This window comes from Convolutriloba macropyga, chromosome 10 (genome assembly GCF_964194025.1).
Source record: "Convolutriloba macropyga chromosome 10, txConMacr16.3, whole genome shotgun sequence".
Classification (NCBI taxonomy): Eukaryota; Metazoa; Xenacoelomorpha; order Acoela; family Convolutidae; genus Convolutriloba; species Convolutriloba macropyga.
In genome coordinates, this window is record NC_134477.1 from 55123542 (window position 1) to 55149610 (window position 26069).

The following is a 26069-nucleotide window of genomic DNA, read 5'->3' on the forward strand; positions in this document are numbered from 1 at the left end:
CAACACCACATGTTCAGCAATTATTCAGCATTGTCCCACTTTTAGGCAGAACATTGTCCTATGTTAAAGTCAAATTTAATGGAGAATTAGAAAGACGCGCACTAGTTGATACAGGAGCATTTGCAAATGTGATAAGTCGTGAGTTTTACAAGGAACTAATTTATACAAATATCAATTCAATAACAGAAATAGAAAAGCCAGATCTAGACAAAGTTAAAATGGCAAACGGCAACATAGTTAAAATTGATAAAGCAATTAAAATTACATTTAAATTGGGCACACAAACATTTACAGAAGATTTCCTTGTATTAATTGTCACAACTCCCGTAATCCTGGGCAACCCATTCTTCGTTAAACATAAAGTTAGCATCTGCCCAGGACAAAGTTACATTAAATTCCCTGATCAAACACTACAAATAAATGAAATAAAGCCAGAAAAGCAACCTAGAAGAGTGGTAAAACGTAAAAAATTTGGAGTTTATACACATAAAAAGCAAGTCTTACAGCCAAATCAACAAGCAATATTAGAATGCAAGCTTTATGACAAACTAGAATCATTCACTGACCTCTGTGGGGTAATAATTCCAAATGAAATCTTTGAAAAAGACAGCGAAGTAATATTAACGTCTTCATTAAGTAAAGTTGCTGAAAATAATATCCTTTACATCTATGTCCTGAACATTACTGATCACCCAATTACCATAAATAAAGGCGAAGAAATAGCAAAATTCTCGTTCTTAACGTCTGATCAAGCAGAAAAGTTGTTAGAAGTAGATCCTCAATTAATAAATGTAGCAAAAATGAGTGAAAATTATTTAACAGAAATAAATCAACTAATTCAAGTTACAGACACCCCAAAAAGAAAGGCTCAACCAGTGAAACCAGCGCCAGAATATGAAAAATTGTGGTTCCCAACGCCTGAAACGTGCCCAGATCCGACAAATTTGTCGCCCTTGCAGAGAGATATCTATGAGCAACTGCTAAAACTGCAAGAAATGGAGAAATTAGATCCAAAGGGTAATCATCAGGATAAAATAACATTTTTGAGCAAGTTTCCGTGGGAAAAATCAGCCCTCAATGATGAGCAGAAAGCAGTAGTAGGTGAACTACTAGTTGAATTCAGTGATATCTTTGCGAAACACAGATTTGACGTTGGATATAATACAGATTTAAAAATAAAGTTAACTCCAGAAAGAAGCATACCAATTTACGAACAAGGCCCTCCAACACCCGTCCATTTGAGAAATGAGCTACAAGTAGAGCTCGCATTAATGCATTATTACGGACTGATAACAACTTTGTCTCAATCAAGATATAGTAGTCCACTTTTCGCACAACGAAAGAATTCAGGAAGACTTAGACTATTAATTGACTTGAGAAAAGTAAACCACTTGTTGAAAAATGACTACGTGAATACGAATTTCCCGATTTCAAACATGAGTGACGCAATAAATTACTTTGCCGGTAAAAAATTGTTTACGAAACTTGACTGTTCTCAAGCATACCACTGTGTGCAAATGGCAGATGATGTATCAGTGCAACTGCTAGCATTTAACTTTGCTTCGAGAACCTATGCATATAAATGTCTTGCACAAGGATTGAATAAGTCAGTAATAGGATTTAGTTCCTTTATTAGACATTACTTGGACCCATGCTTAGCTTCAGGAAATTGTACCCAGTTTATGGATGATATTGGAAATGCACTAACAAATTTTGAACAATTGGTACCCTCTTTACGAGAAATTTTTACGTGTATACGTCAATCTGGATTAAAATTGTCACCCGAAAAGTGTGAAATAGCAACTGACACAATGAAATTCCTCGGAAATAGCATCAGTGCAGAAGGAATATCACCAGAAAAATCAAAAATCACAAAATTTCTTGATAAATTTAAAATGCCGAAAACAACAAAACAAGTAAAACGATTAATCGGCTTCACGCAATTCTTCCGAAATTACATTCCTAACTTAGGTGAGAAACTAATGTCCTTTTACAAGCTCCTGAAGAAGGATGCAGTAATAGAAACCACAGAAGAACATGTAAAAGCATTAGAAGTAATAAAGAAGGATCTAATGGAAGCAACGAATGTAACTTTGCGATTGCCAAAACCAGGACTACAGTATGTAATTCTTTGCGACGCTAGTTACCACGGTGCAGGTTTTGTACTAATGGTGGAAGACTACGTAAATGAAACAGGAAAGAAAGAAAAGAAAACATACGCTCCCGTTTCGTTTGGATCGCATTTGTTTAATGCCACACAATTAAAGTTCTCAATTTATTACAAAGAGTTCCTAGCCTTGTACTATGCACTGGACTACTTTTCACACTACATTTGGGGATCAAGCAAACAAGTAATTATACTCACCGACAACAAAAGCCTTACACAATTCTTTCAGTCAAAAGTAATACCGCCATCACTTTGGAACTGTTTAGACAGAATACTTGCATTCAACATAGTAATTGCTCACATACCAGGACGCGCTAATTACGCAGCAGATTTCCTCTCTAGAATGGAGAACGACAAAACAGCAACAATGTCTTTAAAATTAACAGATAGAATTCCAGTCAGAGAAATAGAAATTGATACAGAAGCACAAAACCCCGATGTTGAACTGAACGTGTTATTTGACACTGAAAATCTCTGTGACGAAATAAATAATGATGAAGTAAACTTTCTCAAAAAGCATGGACTTTACGATGAATACAAAAAACGACAAAATAATGTTCCAATTACAGAAATTCAAGGGCTATTAAAACTTAAACGAAAACACGAAATAAATTCAATTGAGTACCCAAATCCATTAGATGAATTTCCAGATCTTACAGACAACTTAATTAGCCTTAACTTAGCAGATGAGCAGCAAAAAGATGCAGACATTAGAACAGTAATAAGCTGGATTCAACAAAATAATCAACAACCTGACTTAAAGTATGCTATAACAAACTTAAAGAAGTATCACAAGCACTTAAATAGATTAATTCTTGAAGGGAATGTCTCATACCGGAATTTTTATGATGATACTGGAAAAGTACTTCATAAACAATTCTGTGTACCTAAGCACTTGTGGAAAGAGACTATATATAGGCTCCATAATTCACAAACAGCAGGTCACTTAGGCATTAAAGCAACAATTCAAGAATTCAGAAAGCGATTTTATTATCCAGGCTTCACCGAACATTTCATTAGCTTCATCAAAAACTGCCTTACTTGTCTACAATTGAGCAGAGTACCAAAAAGCCACATCACACCCAAGTTACAACCAGTCAGTTCACTACAATCATATCCAGGAGATATGCTCCAAATTGATTTAGTAGGCCCCCTAAAGTCATCGCAGTATAAGTATGTTTTGAGTGCAATAGATGTCTTCACAAAGTACCTATTCGCAGTTCCATTAACAAACGGATATGCCGATACAGTAGCCCGAGAACTAGTAAAGGTGTTCTTCCAACACAGCTACATTCCTCAAGCAATACTTAGTGACTTAGGAACCAACTTTACTTCTGAATTAATGTCAGAATTAGCAAGTTTATTAGAAGTAAAGTTAAAACATGCCTCACTAAAGCACCCTCAGACTATTGGAGCAGTAGAACGATCTCACGGACCACTGAAACGAATTCTGAAACTTAATACAGAAGAACAATGGAAAGACTGGCATAAATATGTTCCTCTTGCAACCTTTATTCATAATACTTCATATCATTCAGCGACAAATTGTTGTCCTTCAACTTTATTCCATGGCAGAGAACCCATCAAACCCCTTGACATACGGTTCTCCAGAAAAGTAATGGAGGCAGTAGCAGTAAATTCTGATTTCGTTAATGAACTGCAAGACGCCATGATGCAAAAGTATGGAGAAAACAAAGAAAAATTAACGACTGCTTACCTGAAGTACAAAAAGTATTATGATCAAAAAGCATCAGCTAAACCAATTCTGGAGAAATCATTCTGTTTACTTTTGAATCCTAAGCTACTAGAACAATCAACAGTAATAGCTTCCCAAGTACAGAAATGGCTCCCGCTATATAAAGTGGAAAAAGCCCTTACTGATTCTAATTACATCATTCGAAAAGTAAATACGAATTACACCCAATGTGTTCATCGAATCAGATTGAAACCAATCCAACCAAGTGAAACTCCTGAAGACCTTGAAGTCATCAACCTGGTAAACTTTCAACCAGATCCATCTAGAAGACAACACATGGAGCCAGAGCTTTTTGATAGACACATTCCAGAACTGATAAACGAACAAGAAAAGGAGATAAAACAAGCTACAAAAGTGAAACAAGATCCAGTCAGAGTGACCATAAATGTTCCCCTAGGTGGACCATTAACAGGACCAGCAGTAGCAGCACCTCCAGCAGCCCCACCGGCCCCACCAAGAATAGTAGCACCAGCAGTTAGACCACAAACTGCCCCAGTCCATCTTCCAGTATTTGATTCCTCAAGTTCAGACGAAGCAATCCCAAATTTATTTGATGAAAATAGCAGTTCAGATGAAAACTTAGCTGACCTAAACCTGGACGCAGAACAAATTGCCCGAATACCAGTTAATCCGTTAATTGCTGACGAAATTAGACAGCAAGAACCAGAAGTTCGTGTTCCTCTTGTATCATCCTCATCAGACGATGAAATGTTTCTACCATCTCAACAGCCACAGCCGTCAATAGTACCACTTGATATCGAATCGCCTCCAGAAACACACGAAGAACAATTTGCTTTAACTGATAGGAAAATAAGAGCCAGACCTTATAACCCAAAACGAAAACCAGAGAAAAGTTCATTCAAACCACTAGACTACCAACGGCGAAAAAATGTACGCGGATTTAAATTCGATAGAGAAATAATGTTGCATAAAGAAGATAGAACAAACCCTTACCTAACCAACCAAGTTAGAAGATCAGGCAGTCCTAGACCAAAAAATGCACGTGCCAGACTGGAACAAGAAGAAAAACGTGAAGCAATAAAAGCATCAGCACAAGCAGCACAACAGTCAAATACACCAAGCAGAGAGACAAAATTAGATCAAGTTAGAGCAAGCATAGCAAAATATTCAGGGAGAAAGCCCAGCAGTTCAGCAAATAGACCAGTAACTAGATCTCAATCGAAAAAATCTTCACCAGGCTCATCTAATCAAAACTTAAATCACTTTAGTCAAGAAATAAATGCAACTTATCTAAGTTCTCCAACAGATATCTTATATTCCCCACACTCTTTTGCACACTGTATATCAGCAGACCTTGCAATGGCAAAGGGATTAGCCCGACAAGTCAAAAGCTGGTACCCAGCAGCCCCAAGTGCAATTAGACTCAGATATCCACCTGATATTGGCTCAGTTTTAATCTACTTCGACCCCATTTCCGAACGTTATATCTTCAGCTTAGTTACAAAATTCAGATACTACCACAAACCAACTTACGAATCTGTATTAGCAAGTCTCTATGAGCTGAGAGAAACAGTAATAGATGCAGGAATTACACGCTTAAGTCTTCCAAAACTCGCCAGTGGCTATGATAAATTAGATTTTAACATCATTTTTGAGCTTATATGTCAAGTCTTCGACCCTCCACCCATAACCATCTATATCCATTAGTATGTACAGACCCAGTACAGTCCAGCAGTACCCTTCATTTGCCCCAAAAGCCCAACAAGCCTGAGCAACTTAGCCCTAAAGCCCAAAAATTGCCAAAAAACCGAAAAATTTTGACCTCAAAATCCAGTTATTTTGATATATCTCCAAAACTACGTGTCCGAACCTGGATTAACCTATTGTTCTGAAAAGCACTTATCCAGCAAAAGTGATTCCAGCCTTTATTGACCCCATTCGACCCGTTCTAAGTACCAAAAACTTAGTCTAAAATTGACCCTTCTGAAAATCCTAGGGTCACTTCAGAAAAATAGTCATAAAATTGTGAAAAATGCCCCGATCACCCCAAACTTTTGCGCTGCAGCATTTTTCAAGCCGAGGAACCGACATGCAAATTTTGAAGCGATTTGGAGAACTTTAAAAATTGAGTGACGCTGGAGCCCTCAATTTTTGACACTTTTCGAATCCGCTCGAATTCAATGATAACTCCCACAAAAAACCCCCAATTGATCCATTTTATAGCCCTAGACCATCCTACTGCTCACGCTTGACATCCCAGTACCCAAAAATTCCGTCAAAAATCAATAAAAGTTGAGTTATGGCAAAAATACCGAACCCTACCAAAGTGCGTTAAAATGGATTAAAATGTAGTGTAAATTATACCCCAAAAATATGCCAAAAACTGTCCCAAATGCTTCCAGCAGCTACTCCCAGCTGCCACCTACAGGGTACAACCTCAAACAACCGTTAAAACCCAATATTTCCAAGTATATGTTGAAAAATGACGAAAAAACGAAAATTGCGCTTCTGCTTCAATTCACTGCTTCAAAAATTTTGTCATTTAATTTCCCACATGACCCGATTGAAGCCACCTATACCCCCTACAACCATAGTGCAACCCCCCACTAGCCTCGCAGTACCATAAAAACCAGTCCCAGTATCAACCCTGAAGACTTAAACCCAAATAAGCTCTCAAAACGCCACAATTTTGTCAGGAAAAATCCAGTTATTTCACACTAGAGTCGAAAATATTAACTTCTGACAAAAATTAACTATACCATCAGCACTCCCACATCTATATCTCTCAGAATATGCACTCCCAGCCCCCTAGTGCCAATACAAGCTGAGAAAAGACTGCCAAAGTAACGAAAATCACAAAAAATTGAGTGTAATTTCCAGAAAAAGTGATCAAAAATGCATCTTAATACCCAAATATGCCCAATTTTACTGTTAATTCAGTTAGCCCTACTCATGAGCTGTCCAACCATAGCAATATCAATCATTTTGAACAAGTTTTTCATAACCTCATAGCCAATAACCTATCCCCTATCTGAGCCTTTTCAAAAAACCCAGGTTCACTGCAGCGAAAACGTTATAACTCGCGAAAAAATAGTTGAAACTGCCCAAATTCTTGCGCTGCAGGGATTTTTGAGCCGATAAAGCGATTCATCAATTTTGAGCTAAATCGAAGCATTTTAAAAATTGAGTGACGCTGGGCCCCTCAATTTTGGAGACTTTTTGAAAATTCACGCACATGTTCATAAAATCCACAATATTGATCAAAAAGCCGATATTATTAGCTTAAAACATCCGCATGCTCAAGCTCTACACGCTCATATCAAAAATATTGAAAATTGTTAAGTAAAATGTTGAAATAATAGCAAAATACTGAAGCTTACCAAACTCTTCTCAAATTCGTCAAAACAGAGCCAAATTTAGAACATAAAAATAGTATCAAATAGCCGAATTATGAGCCCATATCCAATATTCAGTCTCCCTAGTAGTTGTCGAAGCCTAATAAATCCATACAATCGCATAGAAATTCATAAATGTTGAAAAAAGTGAAAATTGCACATAATTCACAAAATTTGTTCCGAAATTCTAAAGTGAAAAACTCAATATATTATAGTCAAATAATGCATTAAACCATACCAAAAGTTGCCACCAACATAGTACTCACTAGTTTGACCCACAATCACCGCCAAAAATCAATCATCTTCAATCCATGTCAACTTATGCACAAAACATGACGCATCACAAGTAAAAATTCAGTAAATTTCACAGAAAATCTGGCATAAAACCTAAATTACTCAACTCCAAACCTACCAAAATGCTACCTCTGATAGCTACAGATATCAGTAACAACAGTTAGCACCTGATTTAGGCCACTAGAGAATCGCCAGACTGACACATGTCTTGAAGAAGCCCAATTAGTGGAAAAATCATGCTTGAAAATTTGCATTTTGGACCCAAAAATCAACGTTATGACCCGATAAATAGCTTCAAACCCTATAATTCAGTAACATACATTAGTACCAAGCACAGACAGTACCATTTTAACCATTCAATACCGAAAATGTATGAACAGTAAAGACTTATTTAGATCGAAATTTGATGATTCAAAAATAGCCAGGTTCAGATCACGAAAACAATCATAACTTTGCGAAAAATGCTTAAATTGCGCCAAATTTTTGCGCTGCAGGGTTTTTTGAGCCCCTGAAACGATCTACCAAATTTGAGCCCAATCGGAGCAATTTAAAAATTGAGTGACGCTGGAGCCCTCAATTTATCGCATTTTTCGTTTTTTCAGACATCAGTAAAAAAGTTGACCAAAAAGTGTCCAAAAACCTGAATTTATTGCATCGTTATTCCCCACCAATGTCTACTGAGTGGGCCAAGCCAAAAAATTTGCCCAAAGTTCAATAAAAACTGAAAAATTCACATATTTACCACACCAGCCCTGATGCGGAAAAATCACCAAAATTACGAAAAAATTACATGTGAAAATTAGTACCAAATACTCTTCCAAACCAGTTCAAATTACACACAAGTGCTGCTAACAACCAGATTAAGTATCTAGAACCATTAGAACCAGTCTATGATCAATAATTGACAAGTAAATTAAAGTTAATGCCCAAAAATCAAAAAAGTCGTTATGTCACCAAAATTTCACTTTCACAAATATGTTACTATAAAGTCACACACTGCAATTAAAATGTTACCACATGCTCACACACTTCACAGCTGCTAGTTCCAACATTCTAATCCAATTAACAAAGCTACAATTGACAAATAACAAGTAAAAACTCACCTATAGATGAAACTAAACTACATGATGAATATAATTGCACCGACACTAGTCAATTCTCATCGGCACTATCCTCAGCTACGGTACCACCAACACTAGTACACTGACCGGACTGACCCCTTGTCCTAGTAGAACGAGTCACGTACCGCTCAGCATCGTCCAACCTGTTTAAATGTCATTATAATAAATAAAAAGCCTCAAAATTATATGAAAAACACGATAAATATTGACAAAAACAGTTAAATACTCACTTTGGAAAGTCCACAATTGGCTCACAATGGTACCGATACTCATTGTCGATGAACTTCCCGATGCATTGGATCAGTACAGCAGGAGCGGTGGTTTTAGCATTGATTGAATGCCTGTAACACACCCAGCCGCCCCCCATTTCCTCAGTATACTGCCAATAAATATTGACGTTGCATCCCAGGAAAGAAGCCATACCGACAAACTAAACAACAAAACCCCAAAGAGTACCTACCTACACATGCACATATCAAAATTACCAGTAATTACGACAAAACTTTACCCAGAACTCGGCCAACGACCCATTATCTTCACTCTCAGCAATCTCATACTCCGACACAAAGTACCCTAACTGGTCCTTTACAAGCTCAGAGAACCCAGGCGAACGCATCTTGGCCACAATAGCCAAGCGTAGAGCGCGAACATTATGCTTGGGAACCTTCTTGTCTGCAACAAACCAAACAAACGTGAATTAAAGTAACAAAACTTAGTGAAAATTGCGACAAAACACAACAAATACCTGACTTCCGACCAGTTAAAGTGTAGTACAGAGCACTGAGAGCACACAGACCACCAACTTCGGCCCTCACACCAGCCGCACCAAGCAACTTTGGAGTTTTAAATGACACTATGTCCACATGCTCAGCATAAATGTCATTGTAAAACTCGTACCCCAATTCCTCACACACATTTGCACGCAGATTTGCACGGAAAAAAGTGCAATGCACCTCTTTGCCGTGCATCTTCACGAAACATGGCACACACTCTCGAATAGCTCTAAATAATAAGCATACACCACTCCACAATTAATAATACATGTAACAAACTAAAGAAAAACAAATAAAAATATCAATAAATATTATAAATATATGCAATTACCTCTCAACAGCGGCCTGCAATCCCCCCATCGACCGTGGAAAGAAGAACCCAGCAGCTTTCAGGCGATCGACTTGTGACCTCACACGAGTAATGTGCTTTGCAGAAGCACTAAACCCGACATGAAGCGAAGCCAACTCCTGAGACACCATCTGCTGAGTTGGAATTTCCTTCTCCTGAACTTGCATCTCGCTGCCCACCTTCACTTCCACTTTGTACATCAACACCTCCCGATGTACGGCCAATTCTGATGTTCCCACGTTCTTTGTCCCCAGTACCATATGTTCTGTTTTGTCCCGATAAGCTCGTCGCTCCTCAGATGACCGAACAAATGATGGATACACCCATTCAGACTGAGACAACGACTTGCTTCGCAAAAAAGTCAGAAAATCCTCATACTGGGCAACATCCATGATTCACAATAACTATCTGAAAGTTTCAAAATGGAGTCAAACTAGTTATTAAGCAAGCAGAAAGTTAACGTGTTAAGTCAAAAATGAACAATCACAGGAATGAAAACACACAAACAGAACAAATTATGCAATAAATGCCAAGGACGTTTAAATACCATGCTATAACGACCGCTACTAGTTAAATAACACATGCCGCAAAACACACAACAACGCTCTGAACATACAATTACACCCTTCACTAGCATTCACTTATTTACTACGCCTCTCTAGTTCTTCCATGTCCCCTACTTATATCCTCAATCCCCCCCCCACAAAACAAGTCTTGATATATTAATTACTACCATATTACTAGCACCATGCACGAAGTATATTAGTAGCACCAGTCAATATTACATGTAAAACTACAATATTACAGTCAGTCCCAATAGTCCTTACACAGTCATATTAATATTAATATTACACAATATTACAACTATTAATATAGTTAAATAAAATAAAAATAAATAATAAGTCACACTGAACCTTCCTCGACAGCCTCCCCTGATCTTCCCACTTCCCTCCTCCTCCTCCTTCGATTTGCCCACACTCCCAACAACCCAGATACTAATGATAATAATAAAAAGAATACTAATATAATAATAATCCACCACTCAGTCCCACCACCACTCCCATTATCAATAACTATATCATCTACTGCTGTCATATTGCACTTTGGATGTTTCAACCTCGACCAGTGAACAGCGTTCCTTCCGACAAACCTGGTCCCATTCGCACAACATCCAATAGTTAGGGCAGAAACAGTGATATTAAAGCACATGGTGCAATATTGTGGGCAAAATATTCTGAAAAACTCGAAAAAACATGTAAAGATTGCATAATTCGACCCCCCCAACCACTATCCCCATCATCACACACCCATCATTCAACCAAATAACCACACTTCAACATGTTTAAACACCATATTCAGTAGTAATATCAATAAATACACACATCAGCACACATCACCTAAAAGAAAAGCACACCTGAAATAAATAAACATCACATAAACAAGTGCCATATTGAGAAAACTAGATCTAGAAGCCCGAGTAAAGTAACTAAATGAGCAAATAAACACCGGAAGACCAAATAGAGCCAGTTGAAACACTCAGAAGAACCACATCAGTAGAAGATTGTCCTGAAACATAGTCGATATTATTGAAATATGAAAATGTTACTCACAATTGTGTTGAATCTCTTACTTTTCGGCCCCACTTTTGAAACTCCGGTCAATACAGAAGCAGCTCTGGATAAAGGCATCATCTTCCATAAAGAAGGAAAGATTCTGATTACCGAAAAGTTCATAAATGTGGAATTTTTAGTACCGTTTCCTCGCTATAATTTCACTATCAGACAACAAGTAGAGACTCTACTTAGTGAACTCTCGAAAAAATGGATCACGCAATCGGAATTTTGCAACCTTACCCACAGCACTACTTACCGGAACCAAACAGCTTCCTTCAATGTTGATTGGCTTTACGCAAAAATACTCAATGAAACAATAGAAGCCGAAATTGAAGTCCTTAAATTACGCAACGAGACTGAAAAACTCCTTACCAGAGTCGAAGAAGACTCTCACAATCGACAAAAACGAGCCGCCCCGCTAGCAATCGCAGCCGCAGTCGCTGGAATTGGACTCTTTGGTCCAGGAATTGCAATGAGTAGCGGAGGATGCGGTGGAATTACAGGAATTTTCGGATCTTGTCAGCGAACGTCCCAAAATGCTGAGACCATCGACAGATTAGCCAGCAGTTTCAACAGCCTCAATGACTATGTAATGGAAATCGGCGCACAAACCGATGAGAAATTCTTCCTAGTTGCTGACGAACTTGCAAAGGTTTACAAAGTTCAAAACGAAATGCAAGAAAACCAGAACAGAAACTGGAAACTAGTAGAGGAACAGTTTGCAATTATAGATCATAATCTGAATGCACTAGCCACCTGTATGGAAATTCAATTATCACAGCAACAATTGAACTTTAACTTTGATACAGCAGCCTCATTACTTCTTACTCTTTATGCAGATATTAAAAGTTACAGAGCAGCCTTATATTCTTTTCGAATTAATGTTATAAACGCAATTCCTACTTTGCTTGACAAACGTCTTCCAATCTCCTTAGTGCCTCGTAAATCTTTGATAAAGATCCTTGATTCAGTCCATGATAGCCAAAAGAACGCCCCAGATCGTCTAACTTTGGCAATACCTATGACTGACATACTTTCGTACTACGATGCGAAATTAGTACAAGAGATTTCGACAGTTGAAGACGGACTTTTACTGACACTAGCCATTCCCCTAGCCTCTAGCCAGACAGTGTTCGAAGTTTATCGTGCAATAGTAATCCCTATGCCTCAGAAGGACTCCGTAGATGCCTTACGATATGTAATAGAGGGAGAGTACTTAGCAATCTCCGAAGGACAGATGGAAACCACAGTACTGACGAAAGCTCAGTATGACAACTGTCTTGGATCGCCACGATACCGAATCTGCCATGAGACAATGGAAACCCACCTTGGATTCTCCTCGTGTCTAGCAACCCTCAAGTTTCACCACACAATCTCAGCATTGAAAGTATGTGATACAGAGAAGGTTGTGTTACCCAACCCAGAACGAGCACAGAACCTCGGATACGGAATTTGGCTCCTCACATCAGCTTCAAGTGATTATACCCTTAGTGAGATTGGTATGGACGAAAATGGCCGACACATCAATGTTCCTCACAAAGGTTGTAACATCTGTTTAATCACATTAAAATGTGGACATACAATGTTCAGTGACAACATTAAGATTCGAGCTGATTTACAAAGTTGTCAGTACCTTTCAGCAACCAGAATTAATGTTAAATTACCAAATCCACTTGCCCATTTAATTGATTCAGTCCCTAACATACATGAACTTCCGAAATATGACTCTCCCACCGAAGCAAATCTCGATTTATTGAAGAAAGTTAAAACGGAATTTATTTACTCGAATAGAAAGTTATCAACAGAGTCACTAGATGCTATAGCAAAGCCAATTACCACTGAAATGAAGTCATTTAAATCAGCACTAATTGACAAACTTGAATCCTACGTTCAAATCAAACTTTCTCTCTCGCTAACAATCATTGTCTTTTTCGGAAATCTAGGCCTACATATTCTCTTCATGTTCCTATACCATAAAGTAGCCTTTGTACGAAGAATGGTACCAAATTTCATGAAGCTCAACGGAACCAATGTACCGCTAAACCCAGTAGTTTCCGTACCCAAACATCTGAAAGCAGATGTAGTCACAACTCTAGCCAAACAACTCAAGCAACCGCCAACAGTCATCTCCCCAGAAGAACTTGGAACACTCAAGCGACAAAGACGAAACTCAATGCCAGCAACCTCAACATTATCAATGAACACTCTTGACAGATTCAACACAGACGACGAACTGGACCATCAAGCTCAACCCCGAGATGAAAGTATTCTTTAAGTTCTTGAAAGTCTTATATAAGTTCGACAAGTATTATGCTCATAACAGATTAAGTACCCATTCATTTACTAAGTAAAACTAATCAGTGCTTTATAAACTCGAAATAGATGTTCACTTCCAGAAATTAACCAGTGCTTTAAACCATTCAATTAACCAGTATCCTTCTTATCCTCCTTCTAAAAGTTTAGAGCCAATATTCAAGGAAATAACCATGATTATTTCCAGTGCTAATTCCCGTTATTCTCTTAATCTTAACTTTAAACTTATGTCTTCTCTCGTTACTCTGAAATTAGCGCACTTTCACATTCTTAATGTTCCTTCAAAGCTCTTAATTTTATCTTAATCTTCCTCACTTTAATCTTTATCTCATTTGTCTTAGCTTAAACTTTATTTCTCTTAACTTCTTTAATTGTCTTTAACTTAAATGCTTTCGTTCAAAAACTCTTTTCTAAGAAAACATAAATTGGGTGGCTCCAACAAAAATATGTTTTTATCATTATACTCGTGCAGATTATATGTTTTATAGAAAAATTGTAAAACCCAGTTCCTTCTCAAAATTTTCATGGAAAATTTTCATAAAGTCCGGTAGTGTCACGCCCCTATTTCGTCCCTCATAGTTACGTGATGATATTCCTTAAAATATCCATAATTAAGTGCTTTATATTAATTAATATTCAGTTAGTTTCAAGGCCATATATAGCCAGTATTTTCCATCTAGGCCTGTAACCTCTAATTTGTTTATGTTTATGAAAAACACTCGCAGATTGACAGTTTCACTAGCAAACACTTCAAGTGCCTAAAAGCCTCAATATTTACTTTTTTGAGTTTCTTGAAGATAAATTCACATAATCAATAAATAACTTCATGAGAGATTATGTACTTGGTGAAGTAATTATTCTGATAAAGTAGGTGCTAATACGGAATTGTATATGTACTGAACAAACACCAAGAGACGTACAAAAGCCGGAAATTGCCCAACTTGAAAATCAGTAAATATTTGCGAAGGACCAATACAACTCAAGGCACAGCCCTGCGGAACTTACGATCACCAGAACACCGGAGAACCAGCCTAAAAATCAGTTGCCTATCACCTAATAAACTTGATAAACTTGAGAAACTTCTTGTTAAAATTATTAAATAATTCTTGCTAAAAATAATTAAAGATTGAACTGGAAATTCTCTTGAAAAACCTCCAAGTTTGATAAACTTAGTTACAGAAGAAATAGCGACTAACTTAACACTAAAATGCAAGGCAAACTAGTGGATATATCACGCATCTGAACCGCTCAATAAAAGGCTATTACTAGCTAATTTTATTCAAAATATATCTGCTAAAAATCGCACTGTGAAACACCAAAATAAGTCCTTGTAAAATGCTAATTATTCAAGTTAATTACTCCTCATATAAACCTCAATAACACCACGAGGAACACTATTAAAAATCAGTGCGTAACAAACTTTTTTTCGCTTTACCATTTTGCCGCTTTTTCAGCATTTTGCGTGAAATCTTTTTGACTTCTCTAGGCGAGTTTCTCTCTTCTCTCATTCTGCTGAAGGTGAATTTGAACATCAGTTGCTCAGCAAAGAAGTTCAAGATGAACAGAGTCAGAATAAAAAATTGAAGTCAGAAATAGAAACCGGATAAACCCATAAAGCACAATTTTAGATGCCCGCTATTTGAACGTCGTTACTATAAGTCTTAGTTACCATCTCTGATGCTTATTGGTATTGATAGTAGCCCTTGTAGCCTATCTCTAAGAAACAGAAGTATGTTCAACTACGGAATGCCATCAAAATAAATCGGACTTAAAAAATGTTTGTGTACAAAAATCTTTTTTCGATATCTTCTATTCTTTCAATCCCAATCATGCTTATTGGAATCAACGGCGGCTATTTTCCGGCAATCTGCAGGATATGTTCTGATATTTGAATGGTTTTCTGAATTCACTCATAGTCCATTCTAGGTCTTGTTTTTCTGATTAGTCAATGAAAATCTTTGAATTGTACGTCAGGACTTGTCCTGCTGTGTTTTTTTTTATTTCGTCAAGATTTTTGTTACGACCATATGACGTCACAGGCGCTTCATGTTCATTCGTTCATGCAATTTCAACTGAAGTGCGTGCGGGACGTCATTTTTCGCTCTTAGTGGAGCGATTTTTTGTTCATTCGCGTGATTAAATTTTTGGTCACACGTGACTTGCCTCACTCTCAAAAATGGCTTCCTCACTTTGAAACTGACTTTTATTTAGTTTAATTACTTTTTTAGTGACTTTTAGAAACTGACTTTTATTTAGTGATAAGGTCAAGTGAATGTGTGGAACTCTAAGTGAAGGTTATTTGAGAGCAGCTAATAGAGGCAGGGAAAACTAATACAGATTCTTAATCAAAATATAACATCTCAGCCTTCAATGAGACTAATTTTTTTGGTCTGTCTTTCTTTACCTTTTTTTGAGACTGCAGATCTACGAAGCTATTGCGGCTGTTTTTTCGTAATCTGCCAGGTATGTTTGCAGTTTTGGTTTTGTTTTTTTGCTGACTCGGCGGATTTGTTTTGCTAGCTATCAACTTTGAGACCTTAAATGTCTTTGGATTTTTGGCCTTAATGTAATAAATTTGACCTTTAAAAATGCAGTTAATTATCTGCGCTGGAAAACTATGCAGCTTGATTTACATTAAGAGCTTTGATAGCAGAGATGAGCTGTTTTGCAATCTTTTTCATCCAAGAAATTTTCATAGTCCGACGAATTTGAATAATATGTCGGCGCTATCTTTGTCAAGATTGGTTTGCTCGTTTTGATGAGTTTGAAATCACGTCGAAACAAGAAGTGAAGCAAAAAGTGAGTGTTTGGTAAAAAAAAAATTGTTTATATAGGTAGCGTTTCGCACTTAACGTTCGACAATTGAATCCTGTTTTGACAGTTATCAAGTTTCCGATTGCTCTCAAACAAAGTTTGTACTAATTATTTTCATGCGCTCTCTTTAACCGATTGTTCCTTTGACCAGTTTTTCGTCTGACACTGGACTTTACTTTTCGTACTCCCGGAGGACATCAAGTTCTCTTAGAGCCTTACTGCTTAATAGACAAGTGGAGAATCAGGTTGATATAAATTATCTGCATACTGTCGATGACAGTCCATTTTGTATAGTTTTCGTAATTTTGTTTTCGACTATCTTTGGTGACTTTGGTGGATTTGGTCAGCTATCAAACTTAAGACTTTAGCCGTGTCTGTAGGAATAATGTTAGTCGTGTTGCCTTTTTACAGGTTTTTTTGCTTGACTGATTTTTTGTCTGACGTTAAGGAGGGCATTAAGACGAGAGTGCATTAAGTTCTCTTAGGGCGTTAGCGGCTAACGAATCGCTAAGTATATGGTTCACCGAAACTTCACGGGACACAAATTCATGGTGTGAAGATTGGTTCTGGGAGTTTGAGACCCTCTAGCTTTACACAACACCCCATTCCTTCCCAAAGTTACTTCCCCCAACACTCCCACAACCCTCCTCCCCCAGCTCAACATCAGTCCACCCGTAACCCCGCACGCTAGCGCCCAGCTTTCCCCGACACAGCTCAGCCGCTCGCCCCATCAATTAAGCTACTCTCCCAAAACTGCAGCTACTGGCGAAGCCAACAGCCTGTTGAATTTTTGTGTTAGCTGTCTTGCATTTTGTCTTTTTAATTAAGCATTAGTCTAATACTTTCTTATTTTTTCTCACTGCTCGGTTGATTAGTTTTAAATTCGTCTGGGTTTAAAATTGGTATCGGATTTTCTAAAAACAAATAACTATGAAGCAGTTTTTAACTTTGGGGAGTCAATTTTTGTTAATTCTGAGTTTTACTTCATGTATTATATTGTATTCGCTTGATGAGGCTGCATTTCAGCATTTTTATAAATTTACACACTTCAATGTGCTATGCTTCAATTTGAAGTTTTTGTTCTGGAATTGTTCAGTTTTGTTGTTTCAGTTGACTCATTTGGTGACCCTGAATGCAAAGAATGGATAACACTAGGATCTAAAGTCGATCAGAAACTCTACAAATACAACCGAATTTTGAACGACAACTCAATGCTTCGTGTAAAAGTGCCTTCTTCTGAACATCACGAGTACGAAGTTTCAGCTAAACGAGATGACGTCATCAGTTACAAAATCTGTTCAGATTCTAAAAACTTACGATTTGGAGTTTTCACGCGTAGTTCGGACAGGAAACGTGACAAAAATTGGATAAAAGGAAAGAAAACTATCGGCGTCGAACGACAACTTGTCGAAGGTTCTTTTCAAGTTTCAGAAGATAATATTTACGTGTTGTTTTTTGACAACAAGTTTTTCAGTTCTGCGAACGTGTCTTATTTTGTGGAGGTTACCTCGTGTTCTGATATTGCTTCAGAGCTTTCGGGTTCAACACAGCAAACGGGTCAATGACATTCGGCGTTTTATTGATTGTAATCAATTTTTGTAGCTTCAATTATGAATGATTTGGTAGATTGATTATATAGTTTTAATGAATTGAAATTATAGCGGGATGTAAAATGTGTTAAACGAATCGAGGACGAGGCCATGATGTAAAGCGAAGTACTGATTCTTGTTGAAATAGGTCCTAAATAAAAGTTGCCACGAGCGCTTCACGTCAAAGGGACAAAATTTGTATCTGTACATAAAAGACACTCTCCCAGAGTGTCTTTTATGTACAGACACTGAATTGTTTCCTCCAACGCCCTCACCCCCCCCCCCCCATCTCCCTTGACATGCTTATTTATAATTGAAAGAAATTAACCTGAGAATGATGTATCATGAAAATTAATCAGAAGAACTTTGACAAGACTAGTTTCCAAGAGTTATCAAGTGAGTGTGTAAAGATGCTGCAATGCAAAATCAATGGAAATTAATTCCATCCACGCTTCTTATATGTATACAAAACAACTTCTGACTGAAGGGGGGTTGGTGCTGGGACGCCGTTTCACGTTGTAATAAATACTTCATCGGTCAATTGATTGAGTGGTAATTACCAAGTTGGTAATATTTACTTTTTGCCTGTTGTTCCCTCTGAAACCATCAATAAAAACAATCACTTTTGTCAATTGATAGTCAAGTTGTTTGTTATTGGTGGCTGTAATGAACTCTTAGATACAATCAATTTTCACGACTGACGTCACCGAAATACTGTCTGTCTGTCGCCAAAGTACTTTTTGTCAAGACGCTATCCACAAAAGGTACTTATTGTTTTCAAAGAAAGTTGGGCGAGTTTTCATACGCAATCAAGTCAGCCACTATTTTACTGGAGCTTATTAATAAGTGTTAAATTTTTTGTCAAAAATTGTTAAGTTTTGACAAAGAATTTGGTTTTTATCAGTTTTTGCTCAGCTTTCTTTGTCTGTTTTGTCTTAACATTTTGCATTATTTAACACTTTAAGCTGATTCATACGTCATTTCAACTAGTTCCTTACTTGTTGCATTATAATAGTTATTTTGAAAGCTACTCAATAATTTTTTGAAAACTCTCGAAACGATGTCTGGCGAATCGTTGATATCTCAAATGAGCTCAGCAATTGCAACTTTGCTCCCAGATGGAATCGAAATGGACCTCAAGCGGAAGATCAAAGGTTACCATGTTCCACAAGTGACAGACCGGGAGATGAAAATATCAGTTGACCAGCTTAGAGCGCGACTTGGTGCTGATAAAGGTCGGATCTTGTCAAAAATTGCTGAGTAAATATTTTTATTTCAAGGTAAAAAGCTGAGCTAAGTTTTTCTAAAAGCTCTGTTGTCTTTCAGATATTGAATTGGATGAGAATTTGAATTTTTAAACGCTATAAATACATGTCATAAGTATAAGTGTTTCAGAGACATTTAAATTGATCGGATCATAAGGTTTGTAGAAGTTTCAGTTTTTTTGTTTTTTTTGCATTGGAAAGTTACTTCTCTTAACAGCAACAACAACAGCAGCATCAGCTTAACTAACAACCATTTGAATGCCGTGCTGCAATAGTGTCTAACGTTCAGAGATGGATTAGGTTGTTAAATTGCTCTCAAACGAAGGCCGCAGCAATTCTAATGGTCCTGCTGGTCCACCACCCCCCCCCCCTCAAATCTTCAGCTAGCTTCCCGCAACGGGCTATTGACAAAACCAACAGCTCGACAGTTGTTTGAGAGCAATTCACCCGACCATAGTTGTATAAGCGGAATTTTTATACATTCAGTATTAATATCATTGAGAAATGTTGTCATTATGTTTTCATTTCATGTGTTCGATCTGAAATGCGCTTGAACTTGATAGGAACCGCCATTTTTCTGTGACAAGATCCTCCAAATAGTTTTGGAATGGCATTCGGATTACGATCTGTTGAGGTTTTTGAAAGCGAGGAGGTTGAACGTCGACGAAACTGTCACAATGTATGAACAAATGTTGGCCTACCGACGAAAAGCGAGAACACTTTCCCCTATCATTCCATATCGAAGTGTTGTGTTAAATCTATTTTAACTATATTTTTGTTTTTTATTCGCTGCGGGACTCATATTTTTATTTTATTACCGTTTATCAAAATTCAACGGTAATATAAACCAACAGGATGTATAGCATTTTAAAACTATTTGATATCTAGAGTTCTAATCCCAGAAACGTCAAGAATTTGATTTTTCCAAGTGCTGAAAAGTATGCAGCTAAATTTTTGTGAAAGTTGTCGCCGTATCCATTGCCCTAATTCAATAAAGAATTTAAATGCAATTGAATTATCACGAAAGCTGCGACATCTTAATTTCATTATAATCTTTTCCTCATTTTTGAAGTGATCCATTAGTCCTGTCGGTCTTTTTTATGCAATTTTTCGCTTAAGCGATTTTTCGTCTGACTCATTTGACTCTTCGTCCTCAATTCATTTTTCGTGGTCTGTGAGTTAGTGAAATACAGAATACTAATGAAAAATGGAGCTAGACTTTCGAGGTTCGAGCAATTATTTTTCAAATGAAGTATGTTGCTATCATTGTAATATACTATTGTTAATTAGTCGGTATTGTCCTTGAACTGATTGATTTGTTCTCATCCGACTTGATGAAAAAGAATTGAAAAAATTGTTTCTGATTTATTGGATATTACTAAAACTCTTTTTCCCAAAAAAGAATTTAAGCAATATCCAAATGAATCACACAAAAAACATTATTTCAAATTTTTGATCTTTTCTTTTTGATTAACAAAAGGTCAATTCACGGTTAATACCGACTAAATAACAATAATATATTACAATGATAGCAACATACTTATATCGAAAATAATTGCGTGAATCCCGAAAGTGTAGCTCCATTTTTCTACATAATTTTTGCAATAATTCAATGTCAACTAAAAAAATTAGTAATTTTTGTGCTGATTTTTTGTACAAATGCAACCGACTGTATAAAAAGTGGGGAAATCGCTCTTGTGTAAAAAGTATGAAGTTGACTCGCCTGATTTCCTGGAAACATTCGAGCCTTTGGAAGTGTTCACACAGTGCTATCCAAATGGAATCGTGGGAAGAGACAAACAGGGCCATCCTGTGGTATACGACTTCCCTGGAAATTTAGACGTTAAGGAAAGTTAATGTCTGTTTTGCCCCCACCCCCATTATTATGATTTCAATCCGTTTGCTTCCACGCGCTCGTGATGTTAATGCATATCGTATGTTTTCTCGGAGTTCGCTGTTTGAGGTGATCAATGAACAATAGCATAATTTAAGTTAAATAAAATAGTTATTTGTCCCAATTTCGCTCAGTCGTATTTGCAGATTTTGAGTAATTACATGGCAAAGTGTGTTAATATAGCACGTTGAAATAATGTCCACCCACGAAGCCCTCATCTGTGAATTTTTTTCCCACGAAATCATAGCCCGCCCATAATTGTCTATTACCATGATGGGGGGCTGTAGTTTATATGACCACTAAGCGGGAGGGAGGAGGGAGGGGGGCTATAATGGGAGAGACCCGTATATATTATAATTGTGGTCCATTTATAACAATTCCTTTTAAGGGTGTGATAATACCAGCTATAAATGGTCATAATCCAAAGAGGGAGGTGGCAACAGTTCCAAACATTAACTGAAAATCCCTAAAAAAATGAACTTGTTAACTGAAAGGGATTTGCGATGTCGATGAGTGACGAGGAATTCGCACAGCAGATAATGTGGAACCTTGAGAACCTGTTGCGAATGATGGACCAAATGAGTGAAGTGTACGGACAGTTAGTGGATAAGTGGACTGTAGTCATTGACGTCAACAATCTCGGATGGGAACATTTAAGGTGCTGTCTTATGGAAACTATGCTATAGTTCGCAGCAATCAAAAATATACCAGCAAAATATTCAGCGGAACACTTTTGCCGCCACTGCTAATTTGAAGCTTAGAATTTTCGGATCTTTCCCATTATAGCCCCCCCCCCCCCCCCCATGAAATTATAGCTCCCCCCCATTATGGTATAATTACAATGATTGGGGGGCTATAAGTTATCTGACCACTAAGCTGGGGGGGGGGGGGGGCTATAATGGGAAAGACCCGGTTTTTATGTGGTTGTACCCTAACTTTCGTAGTTCTCCTGTGATCGAGGCACCATTTTTACCTTTTCCATTTAAAGAATGCATTTTGGCATTTAGTGAGTGACTTCAGTTTCAGTGGTTGGATTTTTGGGTCTTCCACGTGGTATATTTACGGTAATTAGGGTTGGGGTATACTGTATACGTTAATAGCAGCTGTGGTCTTTTTAATGATCGATCTGTGTTGCGGTTACAAAATTTGTTTGAAGAAAATGTAAACTTCAGGAAAATCTAAACAGTTTTTGCTTTGTGGTTGAACTGTAACTAAGTTTCCACATTGACAAGTGCCGCTCAACTAACACGTGGTCGAAAGGTCCAACAGCTCTTCGACGTTTGCTACCCTGAACGGATGTACAAGTTACTTTTTGTGAATATTTCACGATACTTTGACATCGGGTTCAAGTTGTTCAGGCCTCTTTTGCCGGAAGCGACGAAGGAGAAAGTGGTGTTGATTGTGAAGAAAGAGGAGTTGTTAAGATACATAGACGCTGATCAACTTCCTGTTTGCTACGGAGGAACAAAAGGTGAAACTAGTTTGTATAAATTCACCCCCCGCATCACCTCAAAATTTAGCATACCAGATTTAGACGGTTGAGCTTCATATTTGTTTTTGCTAGCCTTACCAGCATTACTTTGCCCCCCCCCCCCCAAGTCACAGTGTCATAACGTTGTTTAGAGAAGCTGGTGAATTTTGAATTTTTTTAAAATTGAGTGTCGTATATTATGCTAATGAGAAGCGTGCACCTTTGCCGGTTTCAATTGTATGCTATTTTTTAGTGGACAGTAATGGAGACCCAGAATGCAAAGAGTGGATCCGATATGGTGCCAAAGTCCCATCGGAGCTGTACAAGAGTTCAATTTTATCTCAGTTATCAACAGATTGGGCATCGTTCAGCTTGCAACCTGGGAAAAGCTACGAGTTAGAAATTGACGCAAGCAGTGGTCAAGTCCTTACGTACAGGTTTTGAGAAGTTCATGCAGTTGTATTCGGTTATTCAGATCGTATTAGATCGTATTTTCCATACTCTGCAGAGAAAAATTATTATCGGTAGTAGTTAGAAGAGGAAAGTTATGAGTCTCTTAAAAAAATCCGCTGGTAATCAATGTATAGGTTTTTAATAGCCACCATTAACATCTCGGACGGCTATTATTTTGGCGCTTTTTTCATTTCAATGAGTTTGAGATTTTTGAGGCGCTCCTTTTCTGACTCGAAGAGGCCTCGTGTTTTTTTTGACAAGTGAACGAGCAAATACACTGGAAGTTCAAGGAGTAATTAGAAGGGTGGGGGAGTGTTTGTTCCTTTCATGCGTTCTTTTGAAACACAGCGAGAAATTTTGGTGTGAAAAAATAAGTTTCCAGGTAGGATTTATAGTGTTTTAAAGTTTTTTTAGTGTTCAACGAGATTTTGTGTTCACATGCAACTTTTCATTCTTTTTCGTGGTCTTATTTTTTAATTTGTTCTGAAAGTTTATTGTTGACTAAGTTAGTAATATCCAGGTGGTATTTATAGCGTTTTTAAGTTTTTTTTATTAGTCATCGAGTTTTTTATTGCTCTTGGGCAGTTTCTATCACGAATTGAATGAAGGTCTTTTTGGTACAAAGCAAATTTTTTTTATCTCATATGTTAAAGTAGAGTGTGAAAACGGTGGGTGTTGTAAGAGAATTTTGCTTTATCCAGGATAATTTTTTTTCTGCGTGAACTTTCTTCTACTGTTTTTGTTCAATTTTTATTATTATGTTTTTTCTAAAGAGTTTTCCAATTCAATTTTTATTCATTTCTGAGTATAGTTTTTTCATTTAGTTGATGTGAGTTGGAAATTTTTTTGAATTGTATGTCAAGACTTGTCCGGCTATGTTTTTAATTCGCTCAACCTTTTGGAACACGTTTTACTGAAGTCACAACTTTTTCTTTTGATTTTTGACTCACAGGATGTGTCAATAAAGCTCAGGCACTGAGATTCAGTGTTTAAAGACAGTGCATTAAGTTATCGAAATTTCTCAAAGTGAACTGCTAACTGGTATTAGTTTTAATTTGATTTTTCTCCAATTTTGATTCAGCTGAATAATTATCTAATCTAGTCGAATGAAACCAGTCAATGGAATAGATGGTGGATGTTTTCGGCAGTTTACTAGCTAGGGTTTTTGTTAATAGCCTCGGAGCGATAGCAAGGCTTTTATTGATCTAATTGTAGATTTCTTAAATTCGTCGTCTCCTTCGATGACTCCCCCGAACAGCTGACTTCCTTTTTGGTATCTTCTGCTGCAGTGCATTTTAATTTGTGTGCGCGAAACACTTTGTCACTCGATTTTCCATCTGCTCTTTGGTGATTTGTATGATAGGTTTTTGGCTTCACCTATTCGAAAAAACAACTTCTGCCATAACTTGAGGAGGTTTAAATTTCAATTACATTCACTATTTATTATTAATGGAGTTAACTTAAACAGAGCCCCAAACTTCAGTACTTTGTTTTAATCTGAAGCCTTAGTTTAAGGGGGTTGTTCTCATTAGGGAAATATTTTTGCTCTGGTCGTTACAGATACCCGTCCAATTTCAGGGGTTAACAGGCAACCAGATTCGTTTTTTTTCGTTTTTATAGCCGCCCTATTATAGCGTGCCTGTATTTTTTAGAATTCAAAACACAGAATTGATTGTGGCGCTGTTTTTTGCTATATTCACACTTTTTTTGCGATTTTTGAAGTCAATTTGGAGTGGTGATTTTGATCACGCCGAAACAGGAAATTGAGAGAAAAAGTGATTGGTTTTGTGGCGTGCATTTTTTTCACGCCAATTCTGAGGTGGAGAGAGAAAATGTTGTTTGAACAAATTTTTTGTTTTTCAGACCTAATTTGTGTATAGATGTGGCAATTTGACCTCTTTTTCTGTTTTTGAACTTTACTGCAAATGGTTTATGAAGTCGTTTCTAAGTGAAGCAGGGTCTTTTTTTGGTTTGTGTCAATGAATTTGTTTTAGCTCTTCAATTACTGACTTCTCTTGGCCAGTTTCACTTCTCTGCTGCTCAAATTGCTTTTTTTCAGCTCTTTCAATCCAAATCCGGGTTTTCGGAATCAATGGCGGCTATTTTTTGGCAATCTACCGGGTTTTTTTCCGAATAAAGCACTAACATTAGTATTCTGTAAGTAATGCAACTTCAGCAAACTTTTAAATTCTTTTAAGCTTTCGTTCCCAATCAAATTATTACTTTTCGAAGACTCGTTGGTAATGATTTCACTATGGCCTACCAGCTTCTTTTTAATATATTAATAACTCGATACGCCGCCGAAAAACAGTAGTCTATTATACACTTATTAGAATATTTTTTGAACCGCCGTGAACTTCTCGAACACCTTGCAGGTTCTACACGGATTGTGGTGACCTCAATTTCGGCATCAGTTGCATGTCCGATGGTGGAAAATCGTTTACCTGGATCAAGGAGAAATCAAAAGTCAGCTCAGACCTCCAACTTGTACAAGACTCGATTGAGTTGGAGAAAAGCGGTTCTTATACGTTGGCATTTGATAATAAGCTGAGTTGGTGTCAGAAGAAAACGGTCAGATTTCATTACTCGATTATGGATGCAAAATAAAGACGAAATGAAGGATTTTTCCCTTTATAGCCCTCAAGCCTATAACTTTTAGCACCTCTCGCAGTTACCATAAATATGCCATAATGGAGACTACAATTTCTTGGGGGGGGGGGGAGGGGGGGGGGTTATAATGATGGGAAAACCCGAATTGGGACATACGATTTGGAATATATAGTCAAACTTAATAAACTCAATTTTGACACGTAGTCAACTGTATGATTATGCATCATTATC

General features: G+C 37.3%; 4 protein-coding genes across 7 annotated transcripts in view; all 4 read left to right on the top strand.

Moving 5' to 3' along the window:
* The window catches only part of LOC142348205 (SEC14-like protein 2), a 29041-nt gene extending 10812 nt beyond the window's left edge, over positions 1 to 18229 (top strand). Inside the window, exon 4 of the mRNA XM_075399467.1 lies at positions 17667 to 18229. Coding sequence (XP_075255582.1) covers positions 17667 to 18121 — 455 coding nt within the window. The 3' untranslated portion in view covers positions 18122 to 18229. The remainder of the gene's footprint in view (positions 1 to 17666) is intronic.
* The window catches only part of LOC142348211 (isochorismatase domain-containing protein 2-like), a 346917-nt gene that overhangs the window by 216363 nt on the left and 104485 nt on the right, over positions 1 to 26069 (top strand). The gene's annotated exons all lie outside the window — the stretch shown is intronic.
* LOC142348210 (stromal cell-derived factor 2-like) overlaps positions 1 to 26069 on the top strand; it is a 213076-nt gene that overhangs the window by 179614 nt on the left and 7393 nt on the right. The window lies entirely within an intron of this gene.
* Positions 18494 to 25910, top strand: LOC142348206 (SEC14-like protein 2). 3 transcript variants are annotated; one of them, XM_075399468.1, is made up of 7 exons: positions 18494 to 19380; positions 20011 to 20120; positions 21118 to 21255; positions 21796 to 21962; positions 22537 to 22775; positions 23029 to 23212; positions 25604 to 25910. In XM_075399468.1, exons 1-7 carry the CDS (start codon positions 19206 to 19208, stop codon positions 25833 to 25835), a joined length of 1245 nt encoding a protein of 414 aa, XP_075255583.1. In that variant the 5' UTR covers positions 18494 to 19205; the 3' UTR covers positions 25836 to 25910. The 3 variants fall into 3 exon arrangements, with proteins under 3 accessions (XP_075255583.1, XP_075255584.1, XP_075255585.1); XM_075399469.1 differs by having other exon boundaries at positions 23029 to 23206; XM_075399470.1 differs by having other exon boundaries at positions 19343 to 19380; positions 20045 to 20120.